The sequence below is a fragment of the Dermacentor albipictus genome, chromosome 2, assembly GCF_038994185.2.
Source record: "Dermacentor albipictus isolate Rhodes 1998 colony chromosome 2, USDA_Dalb.pri_finalv2, whole genome shotgun sequence".
NCBI classification, from domain to species: domain Eukaryota; kingdom Metazoa; phylum Arthropoda; class Arachnida; order Ixodida; family Ixodidae; genus Dermacentor; species Dermacentor albipictus.
This window is the reverse complement of record NC_091822.1, coordinates 141353370-141380943: the sequence shown is the minus strand read 5'-3', so window position 1 is coordinate 141380943 and position 27574 is coordinate 141353370. Positions and strand designations below refer to the sequence as shown.

At 44.4% G+C, this 27574-nt stretch overlaps 2 protein-coding genes across 2 annotated transcripts in view; one reads left to right on the top strand and one right to left on the bottom strand.

Annotated features, from left to right (window-relative positions):
• The window catches only part of LOC139056125 (nuclear speckle splicing regulatory protein 1), a 276929-nt gene that overhangs the window by 228784 nt on the left and 20571 nt on the right, over window positions 1-27574 (top strand). The gene's annotated exons all lie outside the window — the stretch shown is intronic.
• The window catches only part of LOC139056119 (telomerase-binding protein EST1A-like), an 89618-nt gene that overhangs the window by 47295 nt on the left and 14749 nt on the right, over window positions 1-27574 (bottom strand). The window contains exons 5-12 of the mRNA XM_070534013.1: window positions 22901-23163; window positions 20440-20518; window positions 14297-14407; window positions 13111-13302; window positions 10558-10619; window positions 4878-5023; window positions 3489-3783; window positions 2583-2680 (exon numbers count right to left, since the gene is read on the bottom strand). Of these exons, the coding sequence (XP_070390114.1) occupies window positions 2583-2680; window positions 3489-3783; window positions 4878-5023; window positions 10558-10619; window positions 13111-13302; window positions 14297-14407; window positions 20440-20518; window positions 22901-23163 (1246 nt within the window). The remainder of the gene's footprint in view (window positions 1-2582; window positions 2681-3488; window positions 3784-4877; window positions 5024-10557; window positions 10620-13110; window positions 13303-14296; window positions 14408-20439; window positions 20519-22900; window positions 23164-27574) is intronic.

Genomic DNA, 27574 nt, shown 5'->3' with positions numbered 1-27574 from the left:
TAGTTTACAGCGAGGTGCTCACGTCTGCGCTTGAGCACTTTATATTTGACAATGTCACATGTGTTGTTTTAAGTTACAGCTATTGTGCAAACTGATTACTATCTCGTTTCTCATCTCTGATAGCGTCACTGAGAGATGCTAGCCAGCATGGCTTTCCCACAGGCATGAGATTACTTTGTTTACAGGCAGGTGCTTGCAAGCCAGCGATACTGCTGTGCATGCCTCTCTTTGTGCGAGACACACTACAACTGACAGAATCTCGTCCAGTGATGAAACAATTGATGGCGGCAGGTTTCTCACTCGCTTTTGTTTTTATGATGCTTGTGTACCACTGAGTTTGAATGCAGGCACTCAAACAACATTCCTGGCTTTCACTATGAGCACGCATCTCTGGGGCTGTATTCTCTGACCATAACACTTGATTTTACTGCAATAGCCATTACATAAATACTCCAAGCAAATTATCACCATTGCTGTCAGTGATATTCTGTATATAAAGTCCAAGTGCGATAATATCACGCCCCGCACCACATGCCCTGGGTGCAAGGCAGGGCGTGCGAGAGTGAGGCAAAGAAATGGTGGATCGATGCACGCCGTCTTCCCCTGCACCCACTATTGGGACGTCACATGATTAAGCATGGCTGCGCAGTGCTGTCTGCACAGCTGAGCGCATGCGTAGCCCACCCACTGTATCGTGGTGTTTGTGGTGGATGCAATGTTTAAAGGCAAGCCACGAAAGCTGATTACTTCATGAGCATTGTCTTCCTGTGCATCTAGAGTTGAAGGTCACATAACCCAAGTTTCTGAGATGCGCTGAAGCAAGAGATAGCACGAAGTTTTGATTTCTTGCTGCCAGCATTATAACAGCGAACGATCATGGTCATCGAGTGAGATCTGTTAATGTTTGCCTGTGCGCATGTCACGCCATGCTTGTTAATTTAATTAACAAGCATATGTTTATTGCATTTACACAACCGATAAAACTACAAACTTTATTTCACATAGCCCTCAATGCTTCATTTTGGGGGCGAAACTGTGACTTATTCAATTCCACAACTTTCATTGTTGGTTTGTATGAACCTTGAAGGCCACCGTACAGCCGTCTTTGATAGAATCAGCCTCTCAATGCAACATTGATAAGGATGAAAAAATGAAATGTTACAAAATACAGCCAAACCTGGATATATTGAATCTAAAGGGGATCAGAAGAAAAGTTCGATATATAGGTAATTATACACAGAAAGATCAAAATATTATTTAAAAATTTGCAAACGGACATTACTGCTGTTTATTTTACCCAATAATTTGTTACAGTCGCCAACTGATTTTTCGTACTCCAAAAATTCGGACATGCTCGATTATTCGGTCTGCTTCACGGCACCGCCATTCTCCCCATAGACCATAATGTATAACTGCCAAAAGTTTGGACACCTTGCAGCCTCTCGTCTGATTTTTCGGACACTCCTTGAGCTAACTTGATCGAGAGCACCATGCACAGACTCTGACCGGTGCATGGTTCGACTTGCTGAACGCCATTTTTGTTTTGAACGGAGCCTCCTTGCTGCCTCACGAAGTGGCGCTACTGCAAATCCCTGCTCATCATCATCGTTTCTCTCTGGTTTGATAGAGTGGCTACAGCAGTTCCAGTCTAAGCTTAGTAAGCCATGTCAAGACAATCCAGCAGCTGATTTGTTTGTTTCTTCGTGCACAACACTGCGAGTAGGCGACGTTTTTCATTTGTGCGACTGGTGTCGGGGTGACGGCATGGTGGTGGTTGCTTTGTGTGCTGTGTGTCGAGGTTGCGGTGATCCAACGCGGCATATGGAAACATTATGTCAAGTGTCTAATGGCACTGACAGTGCTCACGCAGACTGCGCTGGGGAATGCCGGCAAGCAGGTGCCAGGAGGCCTAGGATTTGTCACCTTCCGATGTGCTCCCTACTGACGCCGAAAATGTCCTGCCAAGACCTGCGCAGTGGCTGCATTGCGATTCCAGATACCGTCTCATTTGACAGTTTCACAGGTGCCGACACTGCTGTACTGACATGCGCAGAACTCGACGACGGCGAGATCATTCGTCAGGTTTCTGCTGCACCGCCGGACGATGACTCTGAGTCGGAAGATGACGCACCATGTGCTATGCTGCCGTCGCATGCGGAGCGTGTATAAGCAGTGACTGTGCTTGCAGACGCCTATTAGTGACTGTATGACCCTCTCCAAGATTCAGGCTTATCTGATTGTGCGTAAACGGAACAGCGTGCAACGGTGCATTCATGATTTCTTCAAGCCTACTGCCGAGCCCGAACCCCTCTCCGAGATTCAGGCTTATCTGATTGTGCGTAAACGGAACAGCGTGCAACGGTGCATTCATGATTTCTTCAAGCCTACTGCCGAGCCCGAATAATGCATTGAAATAAAGGATTTCTTTTTTTTTTTCTTAATCTGCATTTTCAAACAACTGTTTATTCGGACATTTCCACAGTCCCCATGAGGTTCGAATAAATGGTCGGCGACTGTATTTTAAGTTCTGCACAGGCCTACCTACAAAAAAAGATAAAATGGCAAGCCAGATAAATTATTACCTTCTCCGGGCTCCTTGAAAAACGTGATGTCACCCAGGTTCAACCTTCGCAGGACTGTCAGAAGGTCTGCCAGTGTTGTCCAAACATTCCCTTTCACACTAAGATCATAGAAGTAAAAGAAAAAGAAGTGACAGCATTCAGTTTCCAGCATACCAACAAACTGATACGAATAGTTGCAACAGTTTTCTCGAATCGTATAAATATGAAAAAGATCTGACAACATTGCAAATTTTACTGGCCAAAATTCAAAGCAGTCATGGACATCAGAAACCAGTAAGCTCTTACTTGAGTTTCACTAAAAACCATTTATTGCTTCATTTGAGCATGCAGTACAAAAAGTCCCTTGAAAACCTTCCTTGCATACTGCGGCACACAATTATGTGGAACACCAACACGTTGTGCATCAGATTTTGGTGCCAAATATCTCAAAACTAATGCTACGCTCAAGTTTTCTATAAGTGGACAAGCTTTGAGCACTGACTGGCTCACAACACTCATTTATAAGATTAAAAGATAATTAGTGCTATACAGCTAGTTATAAGACTTTAAGGTTTCAGCTTACAGAAGTCACGAACAAGCTACATATTGTATTTACACGCCCAATGAACACACTTGCATGGTAAACGCACCCCTAACTTTGCTTTTCAGAATTATGATTCTTTCCCCCTCTCTCATAATAATCGCCCCCACAACTGTGGTTTCATGAAGTCCTGTAAACAAACAAGCCAAAGTGGTGCCAAATCTTAACTGCCAATGGCAGTTTGAGGATAGTAAATTTTGGTGCATTTTGAAGAATTAGTCCACATATAATGTAGTGATAAATGGGTTTAACTCTAGTGAGGCTTTATTACACAAACTACGACCAAGATGAACAAAGCATACAAACAACGACAAGTGGATGCATACCTAGTGTTGTAGTCGCATGGCGTAGGTGGAGGAATCCAGAGCCGTTTCTGGCAGGACATCCAGTCGGTCCACAGCTTTAGAGTGGGCAGGAGCTCAGCCACCTCGTCTGAGAGGGAGACCCGTGAAAAGGAGGAGGAGGGTGCACCAGGTGAGGACGAGGATGAGGACGAGGAGGAGGACGCGCTCTGCTGCAGCAGCTGTGTGGCACGTTCCAAAACAATGGCCACGTGGGCAAGCGCCACCTGCAGGCTCTGCTCCTGGAGCAGCGAACGGCAGTCTGGGTCCATGCTGCGATCTGGACACATAGATGGGAAAGTAAGTAAGGCACGTTGGTTCCATTGCATAAGAAGAATCTGGGCAAAGAAAAGGTGATGAACAATGACCAAGAACACAATAATCTGCCCAGTGGCAAATGTCCCAAGTTTGTTGCTCCCAGAGCAGATTTAGTAATAATTATTCTCTCAATGAGCTCTTGCCACATTTTTTCAATGGCTGAAGTATGCCAATATTTTTGATGCTGTCGGGCACGAGCATGAGAGAGAGAAAAATAGGATTATATGAACCATAGCAATGTAAGGCCCCATAAATGAGGAACGCTCTATAAATGTTGCTGATTTGTGGATTTGCATGAAGAGATTAGGTCCAATGCTACACTGCACCATGGCCAACACAACAGCCACGTGCGAAGATTCTTTTGACGCCACAGGAAATATATTTGGGAGTGGAAACCCACCAGCAAACAAAACAAGCAGGCCCTCTGTACAACCAGCTTATACAGTACAGTAGAGTTAGCACTATGGTTCTTCCATTCTCTGTTCTTCTTTATCCTTTGGAGCAACGATGTATTCATTAGGTTCTTCTTTATCATTTTCTTTTGTTTTTGTGTCTGTTTCACTTTTGGGAACTTCAAACATCTTCATCTAATGGTAGAATGGCAATACAGTGTTGACCATAAGGAGCATTTGTACTGCCGGACTGGACGTAATGAGGCCCTTCCCAAAGTCCCATTTACCCTATGGCAAAAATCAACGCATACAGATACCCCATAGTGTGCAGCCAAGCAAGATAAAATATCAGTTAAAATAAGGCTGAAAAAGAGAGAGAAAACTGCAGACAAGCTCGGCAGCAAGCGCACTTTACAACGAGATGCTCAAAGCATAGCGTCAGCACTGCTTTGCAACAGGAGGCAACTAGTATTCATCTAGTTACCTTACTGGCTCATCAAGACAGCCAAGCTTTATTGGTATGCAGCTGGTGTTTCTAAGGCAAATTAGCAGTGGCTTTTCATTAGCGCAAACAAACAAATCTTGGTCAATTAATAAAACTGCAATTGTCAACGCCGAGTGAGAGTGCACACACAAAACCTAAATACCTGGCGGCAAAGCTCACCTTTTAGACAGGTGTTTGCAACGGTGAACATGTTGATTGCGAGAAGCTGTAAATGTCGGCTATTGGTGACAGCAGCTGGTGTCCTTTGGAGTAAGCACCGAAACTCCATCAGCATCCGCCGAGCCGTCTCAGAGAATGTCTCCATACTGCGTCGAAAGATACCAACAGATAGCTGAAAACATGCATCACCAAAGCCAGACTCTACAAATGAAACAGGAAAAATGTGAGCATATCATTGTCTCTCAAGCACCGAACAGTGATACGAAGCACATGCGCACGTGAATGTGGGAAAGGATAAAGTGGCATTAATCGTTACTTTAACCTGTGTGCAGGCTGAAGTAATCGATTTAAAGGACACTAAAGCGTTATTACAGCCAAGCCTTAATGGGACATCTTAGCCGAGCCTTAATGGACACCCCAAGGTCATCTTCTTTATATCCGGCTTTCATTATAAGCAACTATCCATTACATGCTGATAACTTTCTAGGCTTATTTTGCTATATCCACTAATCTGTTATATTCATGATTGTTATGCTGAAATTTGACTGTACAGTAAAACCGCGTTAAACCGTACCCGCTTAAACAGTAGTTTCGGTTTAAAAGTAGTAAAGTCAATTCCCCGACTCAGCGGCCATTGAACATAATGTATTTTGTATCCGCATTAACCGTACCACCTTATTGCGTACGCATCGGTTAAAACGTAGCGTTTCCACTTTTCGTCGTGCAAACATGGCGGTGCGTCGTCTCCATCGGGCGGCCCGGCAGAACAACAAGCCTCAGAGATCGGTACAACGGCCTCCAAGCGCCCTGTGCGTTTGCATGTGAAGCCGCATCAACATCAACATCATTTCGACGCCGCATGGACGCCATGCCAGAGAGCGTTGTGGCGTCGTGCAAGCGAGGACTCGCGTCATGTCAAAGCTAGGATAAAAAAGACGCCGGGTGCTCAGCATAGAAGAAAAATTAGACATCGTCCGTGCTACCGAACGTGACACGAAGAAGTCGGCGCTGGCCTGCGACATGGATCTGCTGTTGACTACAGTGTGTGGCATTTGGAATGCGAAGTTGCTCGGCAGCGCTGCTGCGACCACGAAGAGATGTTGGCTACGAGGTTCGACTATTCACCATCGTTGCCGCTGTTGTTGTCGAAGTGTCAACTAGCGACAGTGATGAGGACGACACGGAAATCGACAGCACGGGCTATTCAGGCCCGACAGTGGCAGAAGCTGCGCGTTACGTCAGCCTCGTGAATGCGATCGTCGCAAGAACAGGGGCGCGATAACGTAACTATTCCAAACGAAAAGTTTTCCGAACTCCGGCACCCGGCAATGAAAAAGGCGCCACGGGACTTATGCAGCACTACTGCGCGCGTGCACGGAGAATACGTAACGCCAACGAGGAATCTGTCGTGCCGTGCGAGTGTTTGCCGAGAAGAGGTGGGCTGGCTGAGAAGCTGGCACGCAGCTTCAGTAAGTTTGAGGCCGCTGTCGTCGTGCTAGGCCGCCGCGACATCAAACGAAAATAACACTTACGTCCCGCGAAGTGAATAAATACTGCATGTTTTTTCCCCTTTCATCGCACTCTCTCTGAGTTCCGTTATCGACAGGTAAGTGGGCGATCTCATGCTATTTCGCTTAAACAGTACTACCGTTTAGTACGTACTTTTTCCGAGCTCCGGCCGACTACGGTTTAACGAGGTTTCACTGTATTAGTAATTGTGCTTCAGCAACAGTAAAGCAGTCACTCTTAGAACTAGAGGAGGCTTGGTAAGCCAGGAAAGTTGCAAAAATGAGATTCAGGTGGCGACGTTAGCCCGAAGTTTCAAACCAGCTCACTGCAACGCCATCGATTTTGACAGTGCCTGTACGGGTGAAGTTAACTGTTTATCGGTAAAGAACTACATTGCATTCTGAAGTGTTTATCTAGCAAGCTTCGATAGCTTTTTCTGCAGCACAATGGCCTAAACATTAAATATACCTTTGAAACACTTGCTGTCAGCACAAAGTTTGAAATAGCAAACTTTGGTCATCATTTTCACCAGCAATAATCAACCCATTTGTGCCAAATACTGCAGTCAATCATGGATATACTGAACTACAATGGTTGCGAAAAGACTGATATATCAATCATTTGAAATATAAGGTACGCCTATCAGAAAACCCCAAATATCTCAAACAGTTTCGTGATATTGTAACACGTGGTAACTTTCCTGATTTTTTCCATCAAAGCTGTATTGAATACACAAAGGTTTACTTACTTATTTCATTTTTTATGCACGAACATAACAAGTCATGGTCTTGGATTTAGTGATAACAGCGCTAACCCAAAAAGCCTGCAACTACAAGAAGACAAACCCTGTGGTCAGGCATCTACAGTTTGACATCCAATGCCCAGAGCCACCCAGTGAAAAGAAAGCGTTTCATCCACACTTTTTTTGTGGAATGCATGTCAGATCGGGAAGCCTCTCACATTCTTGAGGCAGTGTGGTGATCTGCCTTTGTCGATAAGGAACTGCTACAGTCCACAAGAGCCGTCCACATTTGCAGTGACAAAACTACTTTTTCCTCCAGGCAATGTGCATAAAGCCCTCCATAGGCAACGTCTTTCGTTTCATGAGAATTGAAATATTATAATGGCACAAGAAGTGTTCATGGCATCGTTTTGACAACTGCACTCCCCGGGGCATGGCAAAGCGTTTGATATATCGAATGTGCCAATGAACGGGAGTCCGATGCACATGGACAACAGCATTATACTTTTGCATGGCATTTAAAAAGGAATGTTAGGGCTGTTCAAAAGAGACGATAATGTTGAGATCTTTGTGTTTTAACATAAATCAGAATCAACTGTAACTGAAAATAAGGTTTTGAAAAGAACACTTTGCCAGTTTAAAGCCAATTTACCACTGTGCTTTAGTGCTCCCTTTAAACATTTGTGTTGTCCCCTTTGCAACACCCTCATGCTGCGTTCACTACACTCAAAGGCGCCAGTACTCAGCCACACAACATGGAAGGTCTAGTCCACTACAGCTAAACCCTTATATAACGAATACAGATACATTCACCGACCAATATTTCGGACTCGACGGGGACTGCCAAAACATCAGAATAAGCGGGATCCGAAATACCGGATTCCTAAGAAAATAAGAGACCTTATTCCAAAAGTGGGAAAACAAGGTGTGCCATATTCTTGGATCGTCACTTTCTGAGATACCTCCAATTTCGCGTGGCTAGCACAAGACGCGTAGGCATCAACAAGTGACAACATTCTTGGCATAATGCTAAGGACGCTACCTTTTGCAGGACTGGCACAAGGCGCATTGGTGTCTACGAGCGACGGCATCCATGGCACAGTGCCAAGCACGCTATCTTATCACAGTGCGGAAACGCTGTTGCCTACTGATGCATCCTGTGCTAGCCACGCGTAATATCGCTAAGGTGGAAGTGTCTCCGAAAGTTATTGTTTAAGAATACAGCTCAAGTTAGTCAACCCATTCCCACGCCCACATGCGCTTGCCTTTGGACTAGACCATGGTAGCCTAAACAGCCTGTGGCCACGATTTTCTAAGAATGCATGCCTTTAATGCTATTCCTTATCATGCTTCATCAGTGGTCAGAGCGACTTTCTGCCCATGCTATCAATGGGATCAGTGGGTCGTGAACGGTGGATGAATATAGCGGAATGGAACTCGCACAAAAAGTCACGGAAATAGCAAATGCAGCCTTTACGACTTAGCAGCTTGGCTTGGCTTGTCCTGTGGTTTGAGGGCGCTTGGTGACTAGTACTAGATTGACTAGGCTTTGTTAGTTTCAGTTTCAATGCACCAGCGACATGCAGAAGACCATCTGGCAATGCATCAAAATGAATTTATTGCTATTTCTGCTATATTTGTTAACCGAATTGAAATCATGCATAAACGCACTTTATTATATTAAGGGAGAACGCGGCCCTCGAAAACCGAAAAATCGCTAAGTTGATTTTTGAAAAACCATATTTTTGGGTTGTACGTCTCAAAAACTAACTGTTCTGTAATTATCAGCACCCAATTCAACCGTAAAGTAACAAAAAAATGCTGCTTTTGAGGCCACCGCGGCCCGCAATACACGCGCAAATGCCGAAATGAAGTCAAACTTCACGCGCGCGCCGTTCCCGGCCCATGCTAAAGCACGCCCATGCGGCCTGCCTGCGCCATCTTGATGTCGTTTTGACCCTGATTTCTTTGTCTCTGTTTTGCCACCTTGCAAAATGGCATCGTCGGCGCGGTTGAGGTGCTATTGACGTTTTCCCGTGATGTGATGCGGAGCGCTGATTGGCCGGAGCAGCGCGTTCGAATCTCGCGGGCTAATGCGCGCCTGCCATTGGCCGACTGCTAAAACCATACCATGTAAGTAAGAAAAAGCATCAGGTGCACGCGATCAAGAACAGTAGCTACCGTCGCAACAGCTTCCCCATAATACGTACTCGCCCACCCATCTCACATGAAAACGCCAACGCAGGCTCAGTTTCCTATTCCAGTACCAGCAAATCTTTCGATTTGTTGCATGCTTGCATTCACAGCTATCGCCACCAATCCAATTGTGATAAGCATCTTCACTTATCTGTTTCACAGCACACAGAACGTAGTGCTGTTGTAAGAGTACTACACGCTTTTAAGTAGGCGACAACAAAAACGCTATTGTGCAGGTGGTGCAAAGTGAGTGTCATGTTTCACTCTGGTGGCATTGTAGGCATTCTATTATGGCGTGGACCACAGGCTCGATTTCATTTCGGCTGCCTGTTACTGCCTTAAAGCACTCACAGTAGGAGATAAGACAATGTGCACCTCGGGTCACTCAGGCCCCAAGAGCTCGATGCACGTCGGCGCCTCATGTCGCAACAATTTGAGCCGAGTGGGCATGTCAAAACGCCCTGCCAAAATACCCTTCTCAAAGAACCTTCTGACATAGGCCGAATTTGAGATGCGCAAATGCATGCCTGTCGGAAGCCAACACGAGCCACTTGGGTTCCACTAACTCAGGCATCTCGTGCTGCAACAATTTGTGCAGCACTTAGTATTATGTGGATGTCAACAAAGCAGAACCTGCCAAATTCTTTAGTGACTTTGGATCATACATTTTCCCAGTTAGTAAATATTTGCTTGAGATTTTTCCGGAAACGTCTGAATGAGGTTCTACTGTAGTTAGTTATATTGAGGTTTAACTGCATGTTTGCTTTAATGAATATTGGATATAGCAGAGTTATTATGGTGACACATGCGACTTCGTTAAAATGAGGCTTGACTATAATCAATCTGGAACACATTTTAAGTGCGGAATAGACTGTGTTTTTATTCATTTTCAACTGGTAGATTCCAAAATGAATTCTCATGTTATAGTGGTCACTTTGGATAAACAAGCTCCCTGGCAGATTGATCCTCTCACTCCACCACTGGTGCAGGGATTTAGCTAGGTGCTCTAAAGCGCATCGCATGATTTACCAAAGTACTAAGGCAAAAAAAAGTATAAATAAAAACATGAAAGAAGAGAACACAAAACTGTTAACTAGCAATTTAATTAAAACACAATGTAACATGAAATTCTCAGGAACAAACATAGCAGCTGCGTTTGACACTTTATTTTTGTTACCACTTCATTAAAAAATCCCATCCCTAGCTTATTTACTGTTAGAAGTTTGCACTTACCCAACCTTGGTGAAGAGCTTCCCATGGACGTGCAGGAAACTCAAGACATACCGTTTATTGAGCTGCAAAACCAGGAAAGTTCAAAAATAAGAATCATATTTAGTGTCACTTTAATCTTTGTATACAATACTGCACATCTGTTTCTCTGATCTTTAAGCAAAGTGGGGAAAGCGAGAACTAGCATTACAAGAGGTGGCAAGGGGCCAAGAGGTGTCGAGCCGTAAATCATTCACACCCTACATCATAAATCAAGCTACATTTCTGATCCAAACAGGTCTGCTGGGAATTCCAGACTACAGCAAATAAACAGATTTTGATGTTTCATTCTTCACATTCTACTCTCGTAAAGCACAATATCATTCATTCATCCTTTGAGAATGCCTCAAAACAAATTCCCATTCAACGGCTGCGAAAGAGTTTTGATGTGTAGATTCATTGACTTTCTGAATTGGGATACGTGTGAGCAATGTTTGCTGCAGTTTCAGAAAAGATGCTCAAGCTGAAGAAGCAAGGCACTAACGCCAACCATGCGGGGAGCATATGGAGGTTCAAAGCATGTGTCGTCTATTTCTTACATACATTCCGTTTCGCATAACCTTGAGAAAGTGGTGGAAAGGGCGGGAGTAAAGGTGGTTTTTACCCCAGCTGACACGCTAGGAAAAATGTGAAAAGTGGTTAACAAAGGAGATAGGGAATCTGTGTGTACTAAGAATCATCGCAATACGCCTGTACAGTGCACTGAAAACGTGGTCAACAGAATTGCTTTGGATTGCGGTGCTTCATACAAAGGCCAGAAAGGAAGATGCCTAAATGACAGATTAAAAGAATGCAAGTACAACACAACAAAAATAATATCAGGGCATGTAGGTATTCATTGTAGGGACTGCGGCTGCACACCTTTATTGGAAAAAAATTTGCATCATGTCCAAATAAACAGATAGGCAAACAAGGGAGATCATTGAAACCCTAGAGATAAAAAAAAGATGGGGGGGATTCTTGTGTCGGCAAGCAGTCCGTCATGCTCGCATAGAAAGACATCAGATTCCTTACAGGAACCGTTCTTCACAAACAGTAGGCTTGACCGTGTGATGCTCTTTCATGTCTCTTATATTTTCCTATCTTCTGTTTATTCATGTTGAGTCAGTACTTATTCTGCGCATCCAGTGAATAAACCTTCAGTTGGTAGTGTGCCTTGTGTACGTGTCATTTTTCTTCCTCTGGTATCTTGTGTTCTCTGGCGCCGTTTCACTATGGCTATGAACCAACTAGCCCAAAAGTATGTCTTGATCCAAATGCAGTCACACTTTTGCATCTTCCGTAGCATTACTACAGTAAAACCTCGTTAATTCGCATTTCAAGGGACCGCAAAAAACGCCCGAATTATCGAGGGTATAAAAAAAAACAATAAATAAATTCACAACCCTTGCTTCTATTTCATACAAAATCAATGCAGAAGCAGCAGTTCTCGTCATCTAGTGATTGTTTAGCATTTACTGCGGCGAGGGCCTCGCAACTACCTTCACAGTGAGGCCCGTTTGGTCGCGGCACAAGACTCATCTCTTCATCCAAGTAGACATAATTTTCACGACCGCACGCACATCTAAATTACTTTTTCGCCCGCAGTCACTACCGATGCAATCGTGCATGGTGACTGCACAGTTCTGAAGGCACGTGACCAATGCATGCAATGGCTCAAAATAAAACTACTGTTTGTCGCAACCGCTGCAAAAGAAGCCACGGTTGTTACCAATGCGTTCAGGGATGATGATTACGTACTTCTGAAGGTATGTGCGGCTAACGGAGTGTGATGTGCAGCGGTAAGCACATACATGCACAAACAGACATGAAGAGTTTGAATTTTCCGTCTTCCAGTGCGGTCTGTGCTGATGACTATGGTGATGCAGACTCCGCGGCTATGTGTTTGGATTGGCCACCAGCACCGCTCTTGCTCTTTTGTTTCGCACATATAATGCACTCCACGCTCTGAGGGTTTTCCGAATTAAAAGGTGTGCAGCCAAATTCGTCTGAATTATTGAGAGTTTGATGCCATTAAATTAATACACCATTAAAGGCATATGCCTGCCATAGAATGAGTCCAAATTATCCGACTACCTGAATTAGTAACATTTTACTGTACCACATGCGAATATCAACACCATCACTGAGCTTGTGAATGTCGCAATGAACTTACTCCTCATATGGTTTGTTTCCACGAGAGTCGATTATTCACGGCAAACAAACAGACAAATAAAAGGTACAACAACTAAGAAAACAATGCTAGAAGGAGAGAGAGAGAGAGAGAGAGAGAGAGAGAGAGAAGTAAAAGAAAAGACAACTTAGGGCTGTGTCAGATTTCAAGTGCAAATCAAAAACTTTTTACTTTGAATTGGAGTACTCGACTCCCGCATTTCAATTCCACTGAAACACTCAATTAAGGTGTACGTGAAGCCTGCCTGCCATATGTCAAGCTAGCTGGATTTGGTATTTCTCCTGAGCAAGCCACCCCAAGTGCGCAATTTCAGATGCTCAGCTCTACTCCCTCTGGCAACTTACATCAATTGTCGAAAGCTGTGCCAACTGTTCAATCTCGCGTGACGCTTGGTCCCCTTGGCGACTGCTCCGGTGAGAAGTGGACCCATCGGGCCGGATCCAAATTTCCAACCGCTCTTCGTCCCACGGACCCTCCAGACTGGGCTGTTGGCTGGTACCCTCCTCCTCAAGCCTCTTACGCTCCAGGTGATCATACTGAAAGGAGACCACATTTACGCAGTTATACGGAGAGCTGAGCCGGTATTCTCAGGCGATCACTTTCCGGGATAGTCTTACTTTTGTGAGAATTTGATATGACTAGTGCCAGATGTATCGGCGTCTAGGGGCACTAGTCATATCATAGTGTTCCCGACACTGCGCTAAGAAAGCGAGCGTATCTATCATAGTGCAAGGACTGATGTCGCTTGCAGAAGAGGTCACATCAACACCTAAACTTCACGCTACTGAACGCCTATATGAGTGGAGTCCTTAACAAACAAAGTGAAAAAGAGAACAGTGAGTACAGCTGAGTGCATGATGTAGTCACACTGCAAGACATGTCTGTTTACGCAAAAATAAAATAATTGTCTGAACGATAAAGTGCTGCTGCCAAACCCAATACTCATTTCAAGAGCAGCAGAGGAGACAAAATTTAAAAACAGTGACAAATAGTGACAGGTAACAGGTGCAAAAACTGTGGACAAGAGTGCCAAAATGAACAGGTACAAAGTAGCCTAGCCTAGCGAATCCCTGTTCCAATTTTGGTTCTAGAAAGCACCCTTTTCTGCTCCGGTGACTGTGAGGCTAAACTCTAAAATCGGGCCTCACTATTCAACAAACTTCCTTAGTGCTTTCTCAATGTACGTTCAGTGAAAGAACACAACCTTCAAAGAAAACCGCTACCGAAGATAAAAGCTTCCTTTACTAAATTTCCCTTGGCACCCAACCTGGGTCGCCAATGGCATCATTTTACAACATTGCAGACTTTGCAGCCTTTTTAGACTTTTATAGTTTGCAGAAACGTGTGACAGGTGACAGCAAGTTGAATTTTCTTTATGGCCGATAAGGACCAAATTGTTCAGACTATCGTTTCAGAGCACAGCGGGAGCAAACGACACAAACAACTTGAATTTGCAACCTGCTATTTAAAAGCACGCATACACATTTCTATACAAGGTGGTTCAGCTGCAGACAATTTTTAATAACATACCTTTTTCCTAGCATCATCGAAGAGCGCCAGAAGGCTTTCCCTTGCTGTCAGGAAAGGATTGCTCGCAGCAAGGCTTCGCATGTAGTAGTAGACTGCGTCGAGCTTCCGCCTCTGATCACAACAGAGTAAAGAAAGAAAACAGGTAGAGATCCCACACCATACAACTTTGCTACCTTAACTTTTGGATGTGCACTAGATGTTTCCAATGAGAGAAGCACCTGCTCTCTTTACATATTTGCAGTGTAGCCTTATAGTTCACAACGATGCTGCTGTTCCACTAAGCTTCCCTGCAAGCAACTTCCATCTTGACCATGCTCCAACGTCGTGCCAACTCCAAACGCTGGTGTCATAGATACTCAGATCACAAACCTTCTTCCAATATTTGTCGCCTCTCAGGCCAAAATACCTCAATACGAGCCAGGCTATTTTTCCTCCAACTTTGACCGACATAGTTTCATTAGCACTATAACAAATACTGATTGGACTTTAAATAACTCCGTGCACGATCTCGACCAAGCTCTCGAAAATTTTTGTTCCCTCTTTCTCGAAGCTGTTTGCACACACAACTACCGTCAGATGCAGGAAACATTTTAAGTTTTCCAGTAATCCTTGGGTAACGAAAGGTTTAGTGACTAGTGTTAAGAATGGCCAGCTGCGGTGCAGGATTGACATCCACTTACGACTATGAAGGCAACCTCCCGGCGCTGTTAAGAATGGCCAGCTGCAGTGCAAGATTGCCACCCGCTTACGACTATGAGGGCAACATACCGGGAGCTTCGCCGCCAACTTCTAGCCACAGCGTGACTAAATCGACTTTGTGACGGAATGAGTTCGGCGGGCCAACTATTGTTCCCAAACTCCCCAACACGCTACCCGGAATGGCTCCGAGTGCTACGGGGCCCCTCTGACGTTGGCTCCGGACATTCGAACGTGTGTGCCTTTGTGTGCGTAGGCCGTCCTGCTTGAGGCGGCTAGTTTGCGCCGACGAAATGAACGTTGGCCGCCTTGTATGGCCGAAGGACCGAGTGTTTAAAAACTGCTGTTCTGCGGATGCTCGACACACTTCTCTTGAGCAGTCATGTTAGACTGACACTCTCTCGCAAGCAGTCATGTTAGACTGATATAAATATTGTAAATAAACCCAAATTCCTCGTTCTCAATGAGAAGCAGTCCTTCCCTTCATCAACGTCCTCAGCGGGGATAAGTTGGACGACGGCATGGGCCAGCTACCTTCTAATTCATGCCGGACTCCAATCTTGACAACGGATCACGAGCGACGGGATTGAGCCCTCAATCCTGACACTAGTATGAGAAAAAACGAAAACCTATACAAAAAGACTGAAAATAAACCTTTTAATGTACGCTTAGAGGAATGTTATCAAAAGTATTGCAACACATTGAATAACTTGCTAAAGAAGTCTAAACAACAGCATTATGAAATTTAATTTGCAAGACACAAGAACAATCCCAAAAAACAATAGCAACTTAATGCGTTCATGAATTTACCTAAACCCGGTAATACTGCTGATAAAATAAATTACAACAATAAAACTCTTACTGATTTTTCTAGCATAGCAAATAGTTTCAGTGACTACTTCTATAATAAATACAGCAGTCATCATATGACCTGTGCTTATCCCATTTATCGATGCAATCATTCTTTCTTTCTTTCCCGTAACTGCAGATGAGGTATGCTCCATGGTATTAGCTCTGAAGAATACTAGCCCTGGCTCAGATAACATCTCTGTATTTTATCTAAAACTTGTTGCACCACTTATTCCTGATACATTTTGTATTATAATTAATCACATTTTTAAATGTGGTATTTTACCCACTTTGCTTTAAATGGGCTAAGATTATACCTGTACATAAGAAAGGTGATAAAACGGAGGTGATTAACTGTCATCTTGTTTCTATTCTCTCGACGATTAGTAAAGCTGTTGAGAAGTTATTTCGTAAGTGCCTAATATTTACTTTAAAAACTTTAATTTATTGCAGTCTTGCCAATTTGGTTTTCCCGCTGGCAGTTCGACTAACTTAGCTTTAATATCCCTGACCGACTACATTTGTCACTTGATTGATACAGGCAATTTTGTTGGTTCAGTATTTTTGGACTTTACTAAAGCTTTTGATATGATTAATCATAACATACTTTCACTAAGCTAGAAGCCCTGGGAATTACTGGTCGAGTACTAAAACCCCTAAAATGTTACCTGCATGATAGGGAACAAACAGTTTTTTTTTTTTTTAGGTGCTTATTCTAATACTGAAGTTACTAATCAAGGTGTACCACAAGGCTTCATTCTAGGCCCCTTACTATTCTACATCTATATTAATGATTTACCTATGTGTCTTAAATTTGCACATTGCATACTATATGCAGATTATACTACTACCTCCTTGTGTGACAAATCTTTAACTTCAATCGTTAACCTAAACAACAAGCTTGAACAGATTGTTGCATGGTGTTCGTCCAATCATTTAATTATCAATCCTGCCAAAACTCAATTCACGATTTTCCGATCAAGCCAAAGAATACTACCTGGCATGCCTGAGATAAGTTTAGATGGTCATTACATTCCCATCTCCAACTGTGTACCATTTTTGGGCATCAAAATAGATTGCAACCTTAAGTTTTCTCAACACATTGCCTTCATTAAAGCAAAAGTGTATCTGCGGTATTAGAGCATTATCAAATCTAGAGCATATCTTTCCAAAGATGCATCATTAGCATTATACTTTGCTTTCATTCACAATCACATTAATTATGGCATTGTTTCCTGGGGAAATACATATAGCTGCCATATCTCGTCTATTTAGTACTTACAAAACCAAGCAGTACGTGTTATCACTAACAGTGTTATTTTTTTTTTTTCAGGAGTGCTACTCTATTATATCGTAAAAAAAAATTACATCCTTGTTTTAACGAGCTTGTTCAACTATCAGCTAACAATTATGTTATATAAATTACTTACTAAACAGGTTTCACATTAATTCATTGATTCCAGGCACTTCATTAATGATAATAATACTAGGTTTGCATGTAACTCCAATTTTCTACTGCCTATGGTTCATTCTAAATACGGAAAAATAACATCATTTGCTGCTATAGAACTGTGGAATGGTTTACCTAACACCATTAAATCCTCATCCTTTCATGCATTTAGTCATGCCCTTAAGCTTTTTTACACATTTATGTAACTAAGTTCACATTGTTCATTACACTACATTTGCCATTTGCATATATTGACAGTATATTTACGCACTATAGATTTATGCACTGACAATTGTTTTTCATTTATTAATTTTTATGTTGTATTTTTCGAGATTGTGTTTGTTTGTTTTACCAAGGTTGCTCATCTTTGATACATCTCTCCATTGTTGTTATTAACCGAGGGTCCTCGTGCAGTCTCTGACTTTGAGACCGTCGTCTGTGTGTTGTGTCTTACCCATTTATTATACCTAAAGAATAACAAACTGAAATTAAAACTAGGCAGATTCAATGTCCATAAAATGTGATAACGGTCTAGTCAGGATGACTATGCCAGATAATATAACTGGCTAACTCTACAGCGTTAAGGCCCATGCATACAAGGTTGCCTGCCGATTCAATAAACACCATTTTCAGGACACTTAACGTGCAGCCACACCGAAAATTTTATTGCGCATGACTTGGCAACGGCACTGCCATCTTGTGCCAACAAGCACCCGTTACAGCCCTTGGTTCAACTGCATTCTATGGTGCATTTAGGTATGCCCATTCCTGCAGTTTTCCCCGAAGAGGCCAAACTTTCACTGTAGAATGTAGAGACGTCTACTCCACTATGTTTGTACAGGCTTAAAATTAGGTATCTAAATACCCGTCGGGCCCCTCTCGTCATTCATTAGCCTTAGACGACTGTGGACTACCATAGGGTATCGCAGGAGTGGTAACTATTGGTAATTATGCACAAATAAATAAGAAAATAAATTACTCCGAGCCCTGTCAGCTGCTCGCTCTATTATTTCACTGACAGCCAGCGTGCTGTGCGTATTATATCCCACACCCCTTCATTCATTCATTCAAACAACTTTATTCAGTGCCCTGTGATTTGATGGGGTGGGCCTGGACCCCGCCTAGGTTTCAGTCAAAGGTTGCTAGCCCTTGGCAGCTTCCTCGGCCCGCTGGACGGCCCAGAGTTGGTGCTGCAGGTTCGAGCTGAGCAACGCAGACTACCAGCGCGCGTGGAGGATGTCGCTGTTTGAGGCTGCATCACCGTTACCCTGTATTGTATTACCGCCATACATTCCCATAGGATATGCTCCAGGGTGGCTCTAGAGTTGCAATGTCTGCACTTGTCCATTGGGTATAAAGCTGGGTCTTTTAGGTACATAATAGCTGGATTCGGATAGGATCTGTAATCCTTGTATCATTTGTGGCAGTAGGCACACATGCTACAAACGTGTTAAAGAGGCTAATCGAACTAGTTTTCTTATTTTCAGGATTCCAAAATTCTCACATATCTTTCCCTGCATAAACAATGCACCTCCTAATACAACATCAATGTTTCTAAAGAAAAAAAAAGGAGAGAAAGAAAGAAAAGCTGAAACCACAATGCAAGTAAACACAGAAAAAAGAAAGTTAGGTCACCATTGTAACGCACTGCGGTCAGCTTTGTGTTATAGACGAGCTCAAATAAAGCGAAGAATCAAATTAACCGAAGTCAAAGTTGCAGACGAAGTTCACCCACATTTTCATTTTTTATTTCATAGAGTAGAGCGAGACGACAGCGCATGTATTGCTGGTGGACAACTTACAGGTCTTATGCCAAGATGCCAGTGGCCAATTACGGAAACAAAATTTCTCTGAATGCTTTCTCCTGAAGATGTTACAGTTAAACCTCAGTATAACAAACCTCGATTTAACAAAATTTGCGATGTAACAAAGTATTTTCATTTCGCGACCTTAGTTCCATTGAAAACCATGTATATAATTTTCGTGATTTAACAAAGTAACTTCGTGACACAGTTTCAATTTAACAATGTTTTCGTCCATTTCAATATTGTACTTGTAACCTAACCTGTATGGCTAGTACTTCTAGCAAAACACTATGTCGGCCGAGACAAAAGTTATTTAAAGCGTCCTTCTGCATGAAAAGTTTGAGCAACAATACTGCTGTCAAAGCATGTGCACTGGGACCTGGGACATGGTAAGCAGGAAGCACTGCTGTGCCACTTGTTACGTTGGTAAACAACTCGAAGAAATATGAGAGCCGACAATTCCTTCTGTGCAAGAGGGATGGAGAGGGAGTGAATGCACGGTAACGTGATCCAAGCAGGCGTTGGGAGGGAGAGAGGGCAGGTACGTGTGCCTATTTGCTTTTTCCTCTGCACACACATTTATGCACAGGCCGCGCACCATATTAATCTTGGAGGCAATATCTCTGCAGTGAATGATGCCTTCACGCGCATTTTGTTGTTCCCATGTGTCGAGTGTTGGCGGTCGTGTAATAACAAGTTTCCTAGAAACGGCAGGAAGCGCTCGCTTATGTTGTGATTGCAAGTTTATGGACATCGAGTGAGATCTGTAAGTGTTTGCCTGAGCGTGCGTGACACCGATAAAACTACAAACCTTACTTTGTGTAGCTTCTTTGCTAATGCCATCAATGCTCCACCATCGGCGAAACTGACTTTTCTTGAAGGGGGGGGGGGGGGTGGAGGGTGTGCTCAGGACCAATAACTGTAGCTTTTTACACTTTTGTTTTAATTTGTGGGTGCCGGCTGTGCGCGCGGTCAGCTATGGCGTCCAAGATTTACGGCACTGCGTGACGAAACACACGCAGATCTCAGACGCCGTGGTCCACATCGATTCTTTGCTCTCGGTGCGATCTGCACGGCACGCACTGGTGCTCATAACCATGCTATTTGGCCAGACCTTCTTGCGATTTGTTTATAAACGCTCACTAAGAAGATATTATCATCTTGGAATGCTCTGGAAATTTGTGAAGTTGTTTTTAATACTGAAACTTTAAAACTTCAAATCAACAAAACTCGCGATTTAACGAAGTTTTTCACTGCAAGTATAACTTCATCCTATCGAGGTTCAACTGCACAATATGAAATGGCGCAGGGACTGCGAAAGATGAAAAGTCATGTGAACTTACCGCATAGAGTGCAAGAATGGCAAGCTGGTTGTATGGACGGCCATTCTTTGGGGCTATCTGCTGGGCCTTAAGGTACCAGCTGCGGAGAGAAATGACAGAGGAAAGAAATTTTATGTTTGACGGAATGCACAACAAACATGGCAGCATGACTAGGCAGCACAGCTTGCAATACAGCATACTGCTGGACCACTGTTGCACTTGGTATATAACAGGATGGGCATACTATGACGCGAGAAAACGAGTGGAACAGAAAACAGCAGAATCCCTCATTGCATGGTGCCTTTTATAAACATGCAACATTGTAAGAAAGTTCCTTGAGTTCGATGGTCTATTTGCAAGATATAAAATGTGACTTGTACTGTAAAGGGGTGCTAGCACTATCAGAAAAGTAATGGCATTTCCTACCATTTGCTACCCATGGATGTAAAAACATGTGTAAAGGCATTGGTCTGTTCTTGCAATTTTCACTAGGCTTGGCAAAAAAAGAAAATCGACTTGACTTGACTAGGGAAATGACCCAAGCAGTTAGACAGGAAATCACAAAAGTTTGCATATACAATCAAACCTCGATATAAGGAACTTCAACACGGTAATGACTGATTATTCGGACAGCCCCACGACCCCATTGACAGGACGACTGCAATTTTGGACACCTTACAACGTGTTTGTGATAATTTGGACTCCAACTGCATGACCGTGTGCTAATATCGCCACCTAGTCGAGCAGAAATAGTGATAGTACTTTCATTTTGAGACATCACTGGCCACATTGGCAGCACTCTGCAAAACTCGAACTAGCAAAGCTAGACAATCAAACAGTCGCCGATAAGAATTCGGTGCATACACTGACTGCACTTTCGTGCATCAGTAGCAACAACACGACAATAGCCAAGACACAGGCGTCAATTTTGTAGTGACACCTTCCACTCTGTTCTATGCCATCTTTATCATCTACTGTTCATGGCCAGCTCATCCCATTATTAACGTTTGCGAAGCATGTCTCTGGTCACTGACGAAGCGTGACAAAGGTTAGTATAAAAGGCCTCGCAAAATATCACGGCCACAAAATGTCTAGGCCAAGGTCAAGCATATGTGTGTGGAGCAACATGTGTTGACGAACTCGGCATTATTCATGAACAATAAGTTTCGAAAAACATTTTAAATTAACCCACATTTCTCATGATTGGCAGCAGACACATTGACAGATGGCAGCGTTTCCACACAGTGATAGTGAAATTGGCACTATGCCAAGAATGCCGTCGCTCGTAGGCACCGATGCGCCTTGCAATATGGTCATGGGAAATTGAAGGTACAGTAGAACTTCGTTCATACATTTTGGAAGAAAACAGCATGAAAAAATGTACTAATCAGGAAAACATACAATCTGAAGTAACTAAAAAAAAAATTCAACAGACTCAACTATTGTTGATATCTACGTAACGCGAAGTGTCGTGAGGATTGTTGCGGCCTGAGACAACGACGCGCGTCGAGCTGATGGTGCTCCAGCAGCCTGAGATGCGTTTGGTTGTTTTCCTATCGCATGGTGTTTTAACAGGGCAACGGGGAACCAAATGAAATAAAAATGATGGGTGCTGCCGGATGCCACCGAAGTGAAACATGATGCCCACATTGTGCCCCCCCCCCTGCAGCAGGGAACGGTGGCGTGTTTGGATTATCGCCTACTCAAAGCGTGCAGTATATAGTAGGTTACTGCAATTTCAGCACTGTGTTTGCCTGGTTGAGCTCTACACTACCAGGTGGCTGCACCGCTCCGGCCACTCACGTTTACACCCCCGACGATCCGGCAATCCACCCAAAGCACCCCCGTTTGCCGGAATACCAGACACACTAAAAGTCTCTATTAACAATGATAATTCCGAAAGGCGTGCCACTTCTTTAGTGTAAGAAAATTCAGTCGGCAACTGTACTTATTTGCATAAAAGATTAAATTTCAATATAACAAAATTTAAGTACAACGAAGCAAATTGCTCATTTTACCAACTTCATTATATCGATGTTTAACTGCAGGATCATAGAAATTATTCAATACTGCAGGAAGCATAAATGACACGAGAATTGCCTAGATAAATGAAAGATTTTGTATGAGTAGGAATGCACATGTCAACAGCTTCTCTCTCATGCTCATGTAGAATTGCTATCGCTCTCACTTATCACCATTTCAAGCATAGAGCTACATAAACGTGGTCATGGCTACCAGTAGAAAAATTCTTATAAAAGATGTCCAATGAAGCTTTTCACATTACGACTGCACAATTGCACAATCAGGCTGTAAGCTTTCCATTGAACTAAAGAAGATATGCGCCATAAAAATAGGTTGCAGGTCCCTTTGAGGACCGAATTTTAACCTTTAAGAAAGCAATGTTTCACGACTGCAGCAGCGTGCTATTTGTTGCAGCCACTTGCTTCACGAAATTACAGCTTATGAAATGGGCTCAACTCACCTGCGAGCTTTGCCATAGTTGGTGGTGCCCATGGCCTGCTCTCGATACCGAGCCAGGTCTCCAAGACAGATGTAGATCTTCTGCACCGAGATAAGCACCAGCCTGACAGAGTCAGCGATAGCCCTTCCTCCGGCGACACTGGCTGCTGATGAAGAGGAACCGGCGCTCAAGGAACTACAGATGTCGGGTTCGAGAAACTGGTTCAAGTTGAAACCATACGTCTCCTGAAACTTGTCCAGCAGGTTCTCGTAAAAGATTGTGCCCTGGAAAATATGCAGAAAGAGAAGCTCAGAAAACTTGCGCCGGCTAGTATGGTATACATATCCAGGAATCAGTGATGCAAAGAATATGTCAGTTTGCCTTGACTCAATGCAATACAGTAGAAAATCCTTTTAAAGGAGTTGCATCCAGCACGAAAATGACTTTGCTATGTTCAATGTTTGTTATAAGCATATATTCATCACATGCTAATATTGACAACAAACATTTACTTCAATGCACCCATTAATTTGTTATATGTATCAATGTTTGACTTTATAGCCTACCAACAATTACAGGCATGAGCTTGTAACTTAATGATACTGTTACGGGGATGTTGATAGTATAAAAGATTGTAATTACAATATATATACAAAATGAGTCAGGGTAGTTAAGACGGCCAACCACCAACAACACGCAGCAGCCAGCGTCCTGCGATCTTCTTCTTTCTCTCGTCTTTCATCCTTCCGTAACAGGAACCCCGGGTGGTGAAGCGCTGTCTCGGCGCATGGTAGGCGAAGAATTGCAAACAAAGTATGGCTTTATCTACGAAACGTGGACGACGTCAACAGGCGTCAGACTTGAGGATGCATCAAACTGCAGAGGCACAATCTTGTAATTTACGTCGTTTACTTGACGTAGGACTTCATAAGGTCCTGCGTAGCGAGAGAGAAGCTTCTGGGAGAGGCCAACCCGACGACATGGTGAACAAAGGAGCACCCAAGCACCTGGCGCGAACTTAACATCGCGATGGCACCAGTCATAACGCTCTTTTTGTACAATGCTGTGAGGCTAATAAATGAGATCGGGCTGCTTGACGTGCTATGTGAGCACAATCAATTACTTCACAAGCGTACTCAGTTACAACACATGGCACAGAAGGGAGGATGGTGCCAAACAGCAATGTGGGGTCGTGACTATACAAAAGCTGAAAGGGTGAATATCGTATGGTGTCATGTCGGGATGAGTTATACGCGAATGTCACATAGGCCAGCGTGGCGTTTCAGTCGCGGTGATTGTTGGAGACATAAATCGACAGCATCACTGTGACTCTTCAGTTGAGACGTTCTGTAAGACCATTCATTTGTGGGTGGTAGGCAGTGAACAGCTTGTGCTCAGTGGCACAAGAGCGAAGGAGGTCGTCGACAACTCGAGACAAGAATGAGCGGCCGCGGTCTGTAACTGTCGAGGTGCACCGTGGTGGAGAATGATGTCGTGGAGGAGAAAATGGGTGACGTCTGTTGTGCAACTTGTCGGCAACGACTCTGTTATCACGTAGCGTGTCCCATAATCAGTAGTGACGGCGATCCACTTATTCCCTCTAGTCGTCATCAGAAAAGGGCCAAGCAGGTCAAGGCCTACGCAAAAGAATGGTTTAGAGGGAACATCAAATGGATGGAGTTGTCTGACAGGCGGCAGAGGAGGTTTCTTCCGGCGCTGACACAATTCGCAAGTTGTTACATAACGATGCACGGAGCGGTAGAGACCCAGCCAGAAGAACCGGCGTCGTACACGGTCGCATGTACGCAAAACACCACTGCGTCCCGCTGTCAGTGCACTGTGAAGTTGTTCGAGGGCGATGGATCGGAGATGACGAGGAAGGACGAAGAGCAACTCAGGGCCGTCAGGGTTGATATTGCGGCGGTAGAGGATGCCATCGTGCAGCACGAACATGCGGCATGTAGCATCAGTGCTGCCAGGTTGCACTCCGGCGATGATGCACTGTAAGGAATCGTCGCATTGTTGTTCAGCGCGCATGTTGGTCATGCCAGTGAAAGCCATCATGCAGGCCACCAGATGATGCGCAGCAGGATCAGGGGGATACACGGGTAGACGAGAGGGGCAGTCAGCATCCTTGTGCAGACGTCCCGACTTATAGTTGACAACAAACGAAACTTCCTGGAGCTGCAAAGCCCAACGACCAAGCCGTCCAGTCGGGGCCCGGAGGGAAGACAGCTAGCAGAGTGCGTGGTGGTCTGTAACGTCCGAAAACGTGCAGCCGTACAAATATGGCCGGAACTTGGCGGCAGCCCAAACTAAAGCCAAGCACTCCCGCTCGGTGATGGAGTAATTTCTCTCGGCAGGTGACAGCAGGTGGCTGGCATAAGCTATCACACACTCGGTACCATTCTGTTGCTGGGCGAGAACAGCACCGATGCCATGGCATCAGTGTGGACTTTGGTGTGTGCAGATGGTTTAAAGTGGCCAAGTATGGAAGGGGTGGTCAGAAATCCAATGAGAGCGGCGAAACTGTGAGCTTGTTCCGGGCCCCATGAGAACGGCGTGTTCTTCTTTAGAAGATCTGTCAAGGGCCGAGCAATGTCAGCAAAGCTTTTGAGGAAAAGGCGAAAGTAAGAACACAAGCCAACGAAGCAGCGCACGTCAGAAGCAGAACGCGGCAAAGGGAAACTGCGTACAGTGCGAACTTTTTCCTGATCTGGTTGGACACAAGATGCGTCAATGAGGTGTCCCAACACGGTTATCTGACGGAGCCCGAATTAGCACTTCGTAGAGTTCAGTTGGAGGCCAGCATTTCGGAAAACTGCAAGAATGGCAGTGAGTCGAGTAAGGTGGCTGCCGAACGTGGGAGAAAAACAATAACGTTGTCAAGGTAACAGAGACAAATGGTCCATTTGTGAACCCCGCAGAAAAGTCCATCATACGTTCAAATGTCGCAGGAGCATTGCATAGGCCAAAGGGCCTGACTTTGAACTGATATAAGCAATCCAGCGTGATGAAGGCAGTCTTCTCGCGGTCCATTTCATCACCTGAGATCTGCCAGTAGCCGGATCGAAGATTGATGGACGAGGAGTATTTAACTGCGTGCAAGCAGTTCAAGGCGTCATCGATGCGTGGTAGTGGGTAGACGTCTTTTCGCGTGATCTTGTTTAAGTGGCAAAAATCGATGCAAAAACGCCAGGTACCATCTTTCTTTATCATAGGGATGACAGGCGAAGCCCAAGGACTGGCTGATGGCTCGATGACCCCTTTGCGGGGCATTTTGTCCACTTCTGATTGGATGACTCAACGTTCAGCATGCGATACATGATAGGGATGCCGACGAATATGATTCGTGTCTCCAGTGTTTATACGGTGCTCAACAAGAGATGTTTGGCCTAAAAGTCTGTCGCCGAAATCAAAGATGTCACTGTACGATTCAAGCAGGAGACGTATGTCCGTGGCCTATGCAGAGGTGAGGTCAGGTGCAATCATTTTCGCAAAGTCATCCGTTAAGGAACCAGATCTGTGAGCTGCAACTGGCGCTAATAAACCACTCTCGGCACTCAGACTCTCAAAGTCAAATTCGAAACCACTGGAAACATTGGCCAAGAACATGCCAGCCGGAATCACTTGAGGGCACAGGCTGAAATATAGAAGCGGTAGAAAGACGTCGTTCCACCGCTTGACCATGACCAGCGTATGCGGAACAGCAGCATTCCGGTTCAAAAGCACGTCGATGATGGGATGAAGCACATATTCACTGTCAGGAACCTGCAGCTGGGCGGTCAAAGTGACGTAACTGCCTCGGATGACAGACGCACATCGTGAAGCGAGCACAAGTGCAGTGGGGCGGCGCTCGGAGCATCGGTGAGTTGAGGCAGTTCTAACTGAAGAATGCCAGTCGCGCAGTCGATGAGAGCAGAACGACTGGATAAAAAGTCTAATCCAAGGATTATGTCCTGAGGGCAGTCGTCGATCCCAGCAAAGAGAACAGTAGGGTGGCCGGCTATAATTAAATGCGCAGTACACATTCCAAGAACAACTAGCACGCCGCCGTCGGCCACACGAAGCACTCGGGCAGCTGCTGGGGTGAGGACCTTTTTTAAACGTCTGCATAGGTCGGCGCCTCAATGCTCGAAGTCTCCGAGAAAGCGATCCTGGCCTGTGACTGCTTCAAAACTTCCAGCGTCAAGCCCGCCATGACAACAACTTAGCGAAATCTAGCATAACCTCCCAAAACCTATACACAACTCCGCCAAGCCTACCATAACCTCACAAAACCTACAAACGACTTAGCCAAGCCTACCAATAACTTAGTAAAACCTGGCATAACCTGCAAAACCTACAAACAGCTTAGGCAAGCCACATAAAAACTAGGTGGTCACCAGCTCCGCTGTTGACTCCAGCCTTGCACCACTAGTACAAGCTGCACCTGTTTTTTGTATGTGCATGTGAGTGAAATGTGAAATAAGCTGTGTTTGAAAGGTGGGTCGCCCGTTTGGCGCTTGCAAGAGCCAAAATAAACGCATGCTTTCATTATGACACAGTACCACTTATAGCGTGGATTTTCACAAATCCCACGACTTACGTTATAAGTGGTCTACACTGTATTTGTTATGTATGCACAAATAAACCGAAAACTTTGTAACAGATTGTTAAGAGCTATTTTCTGTTAAAAGTGCAACCCATTCTACA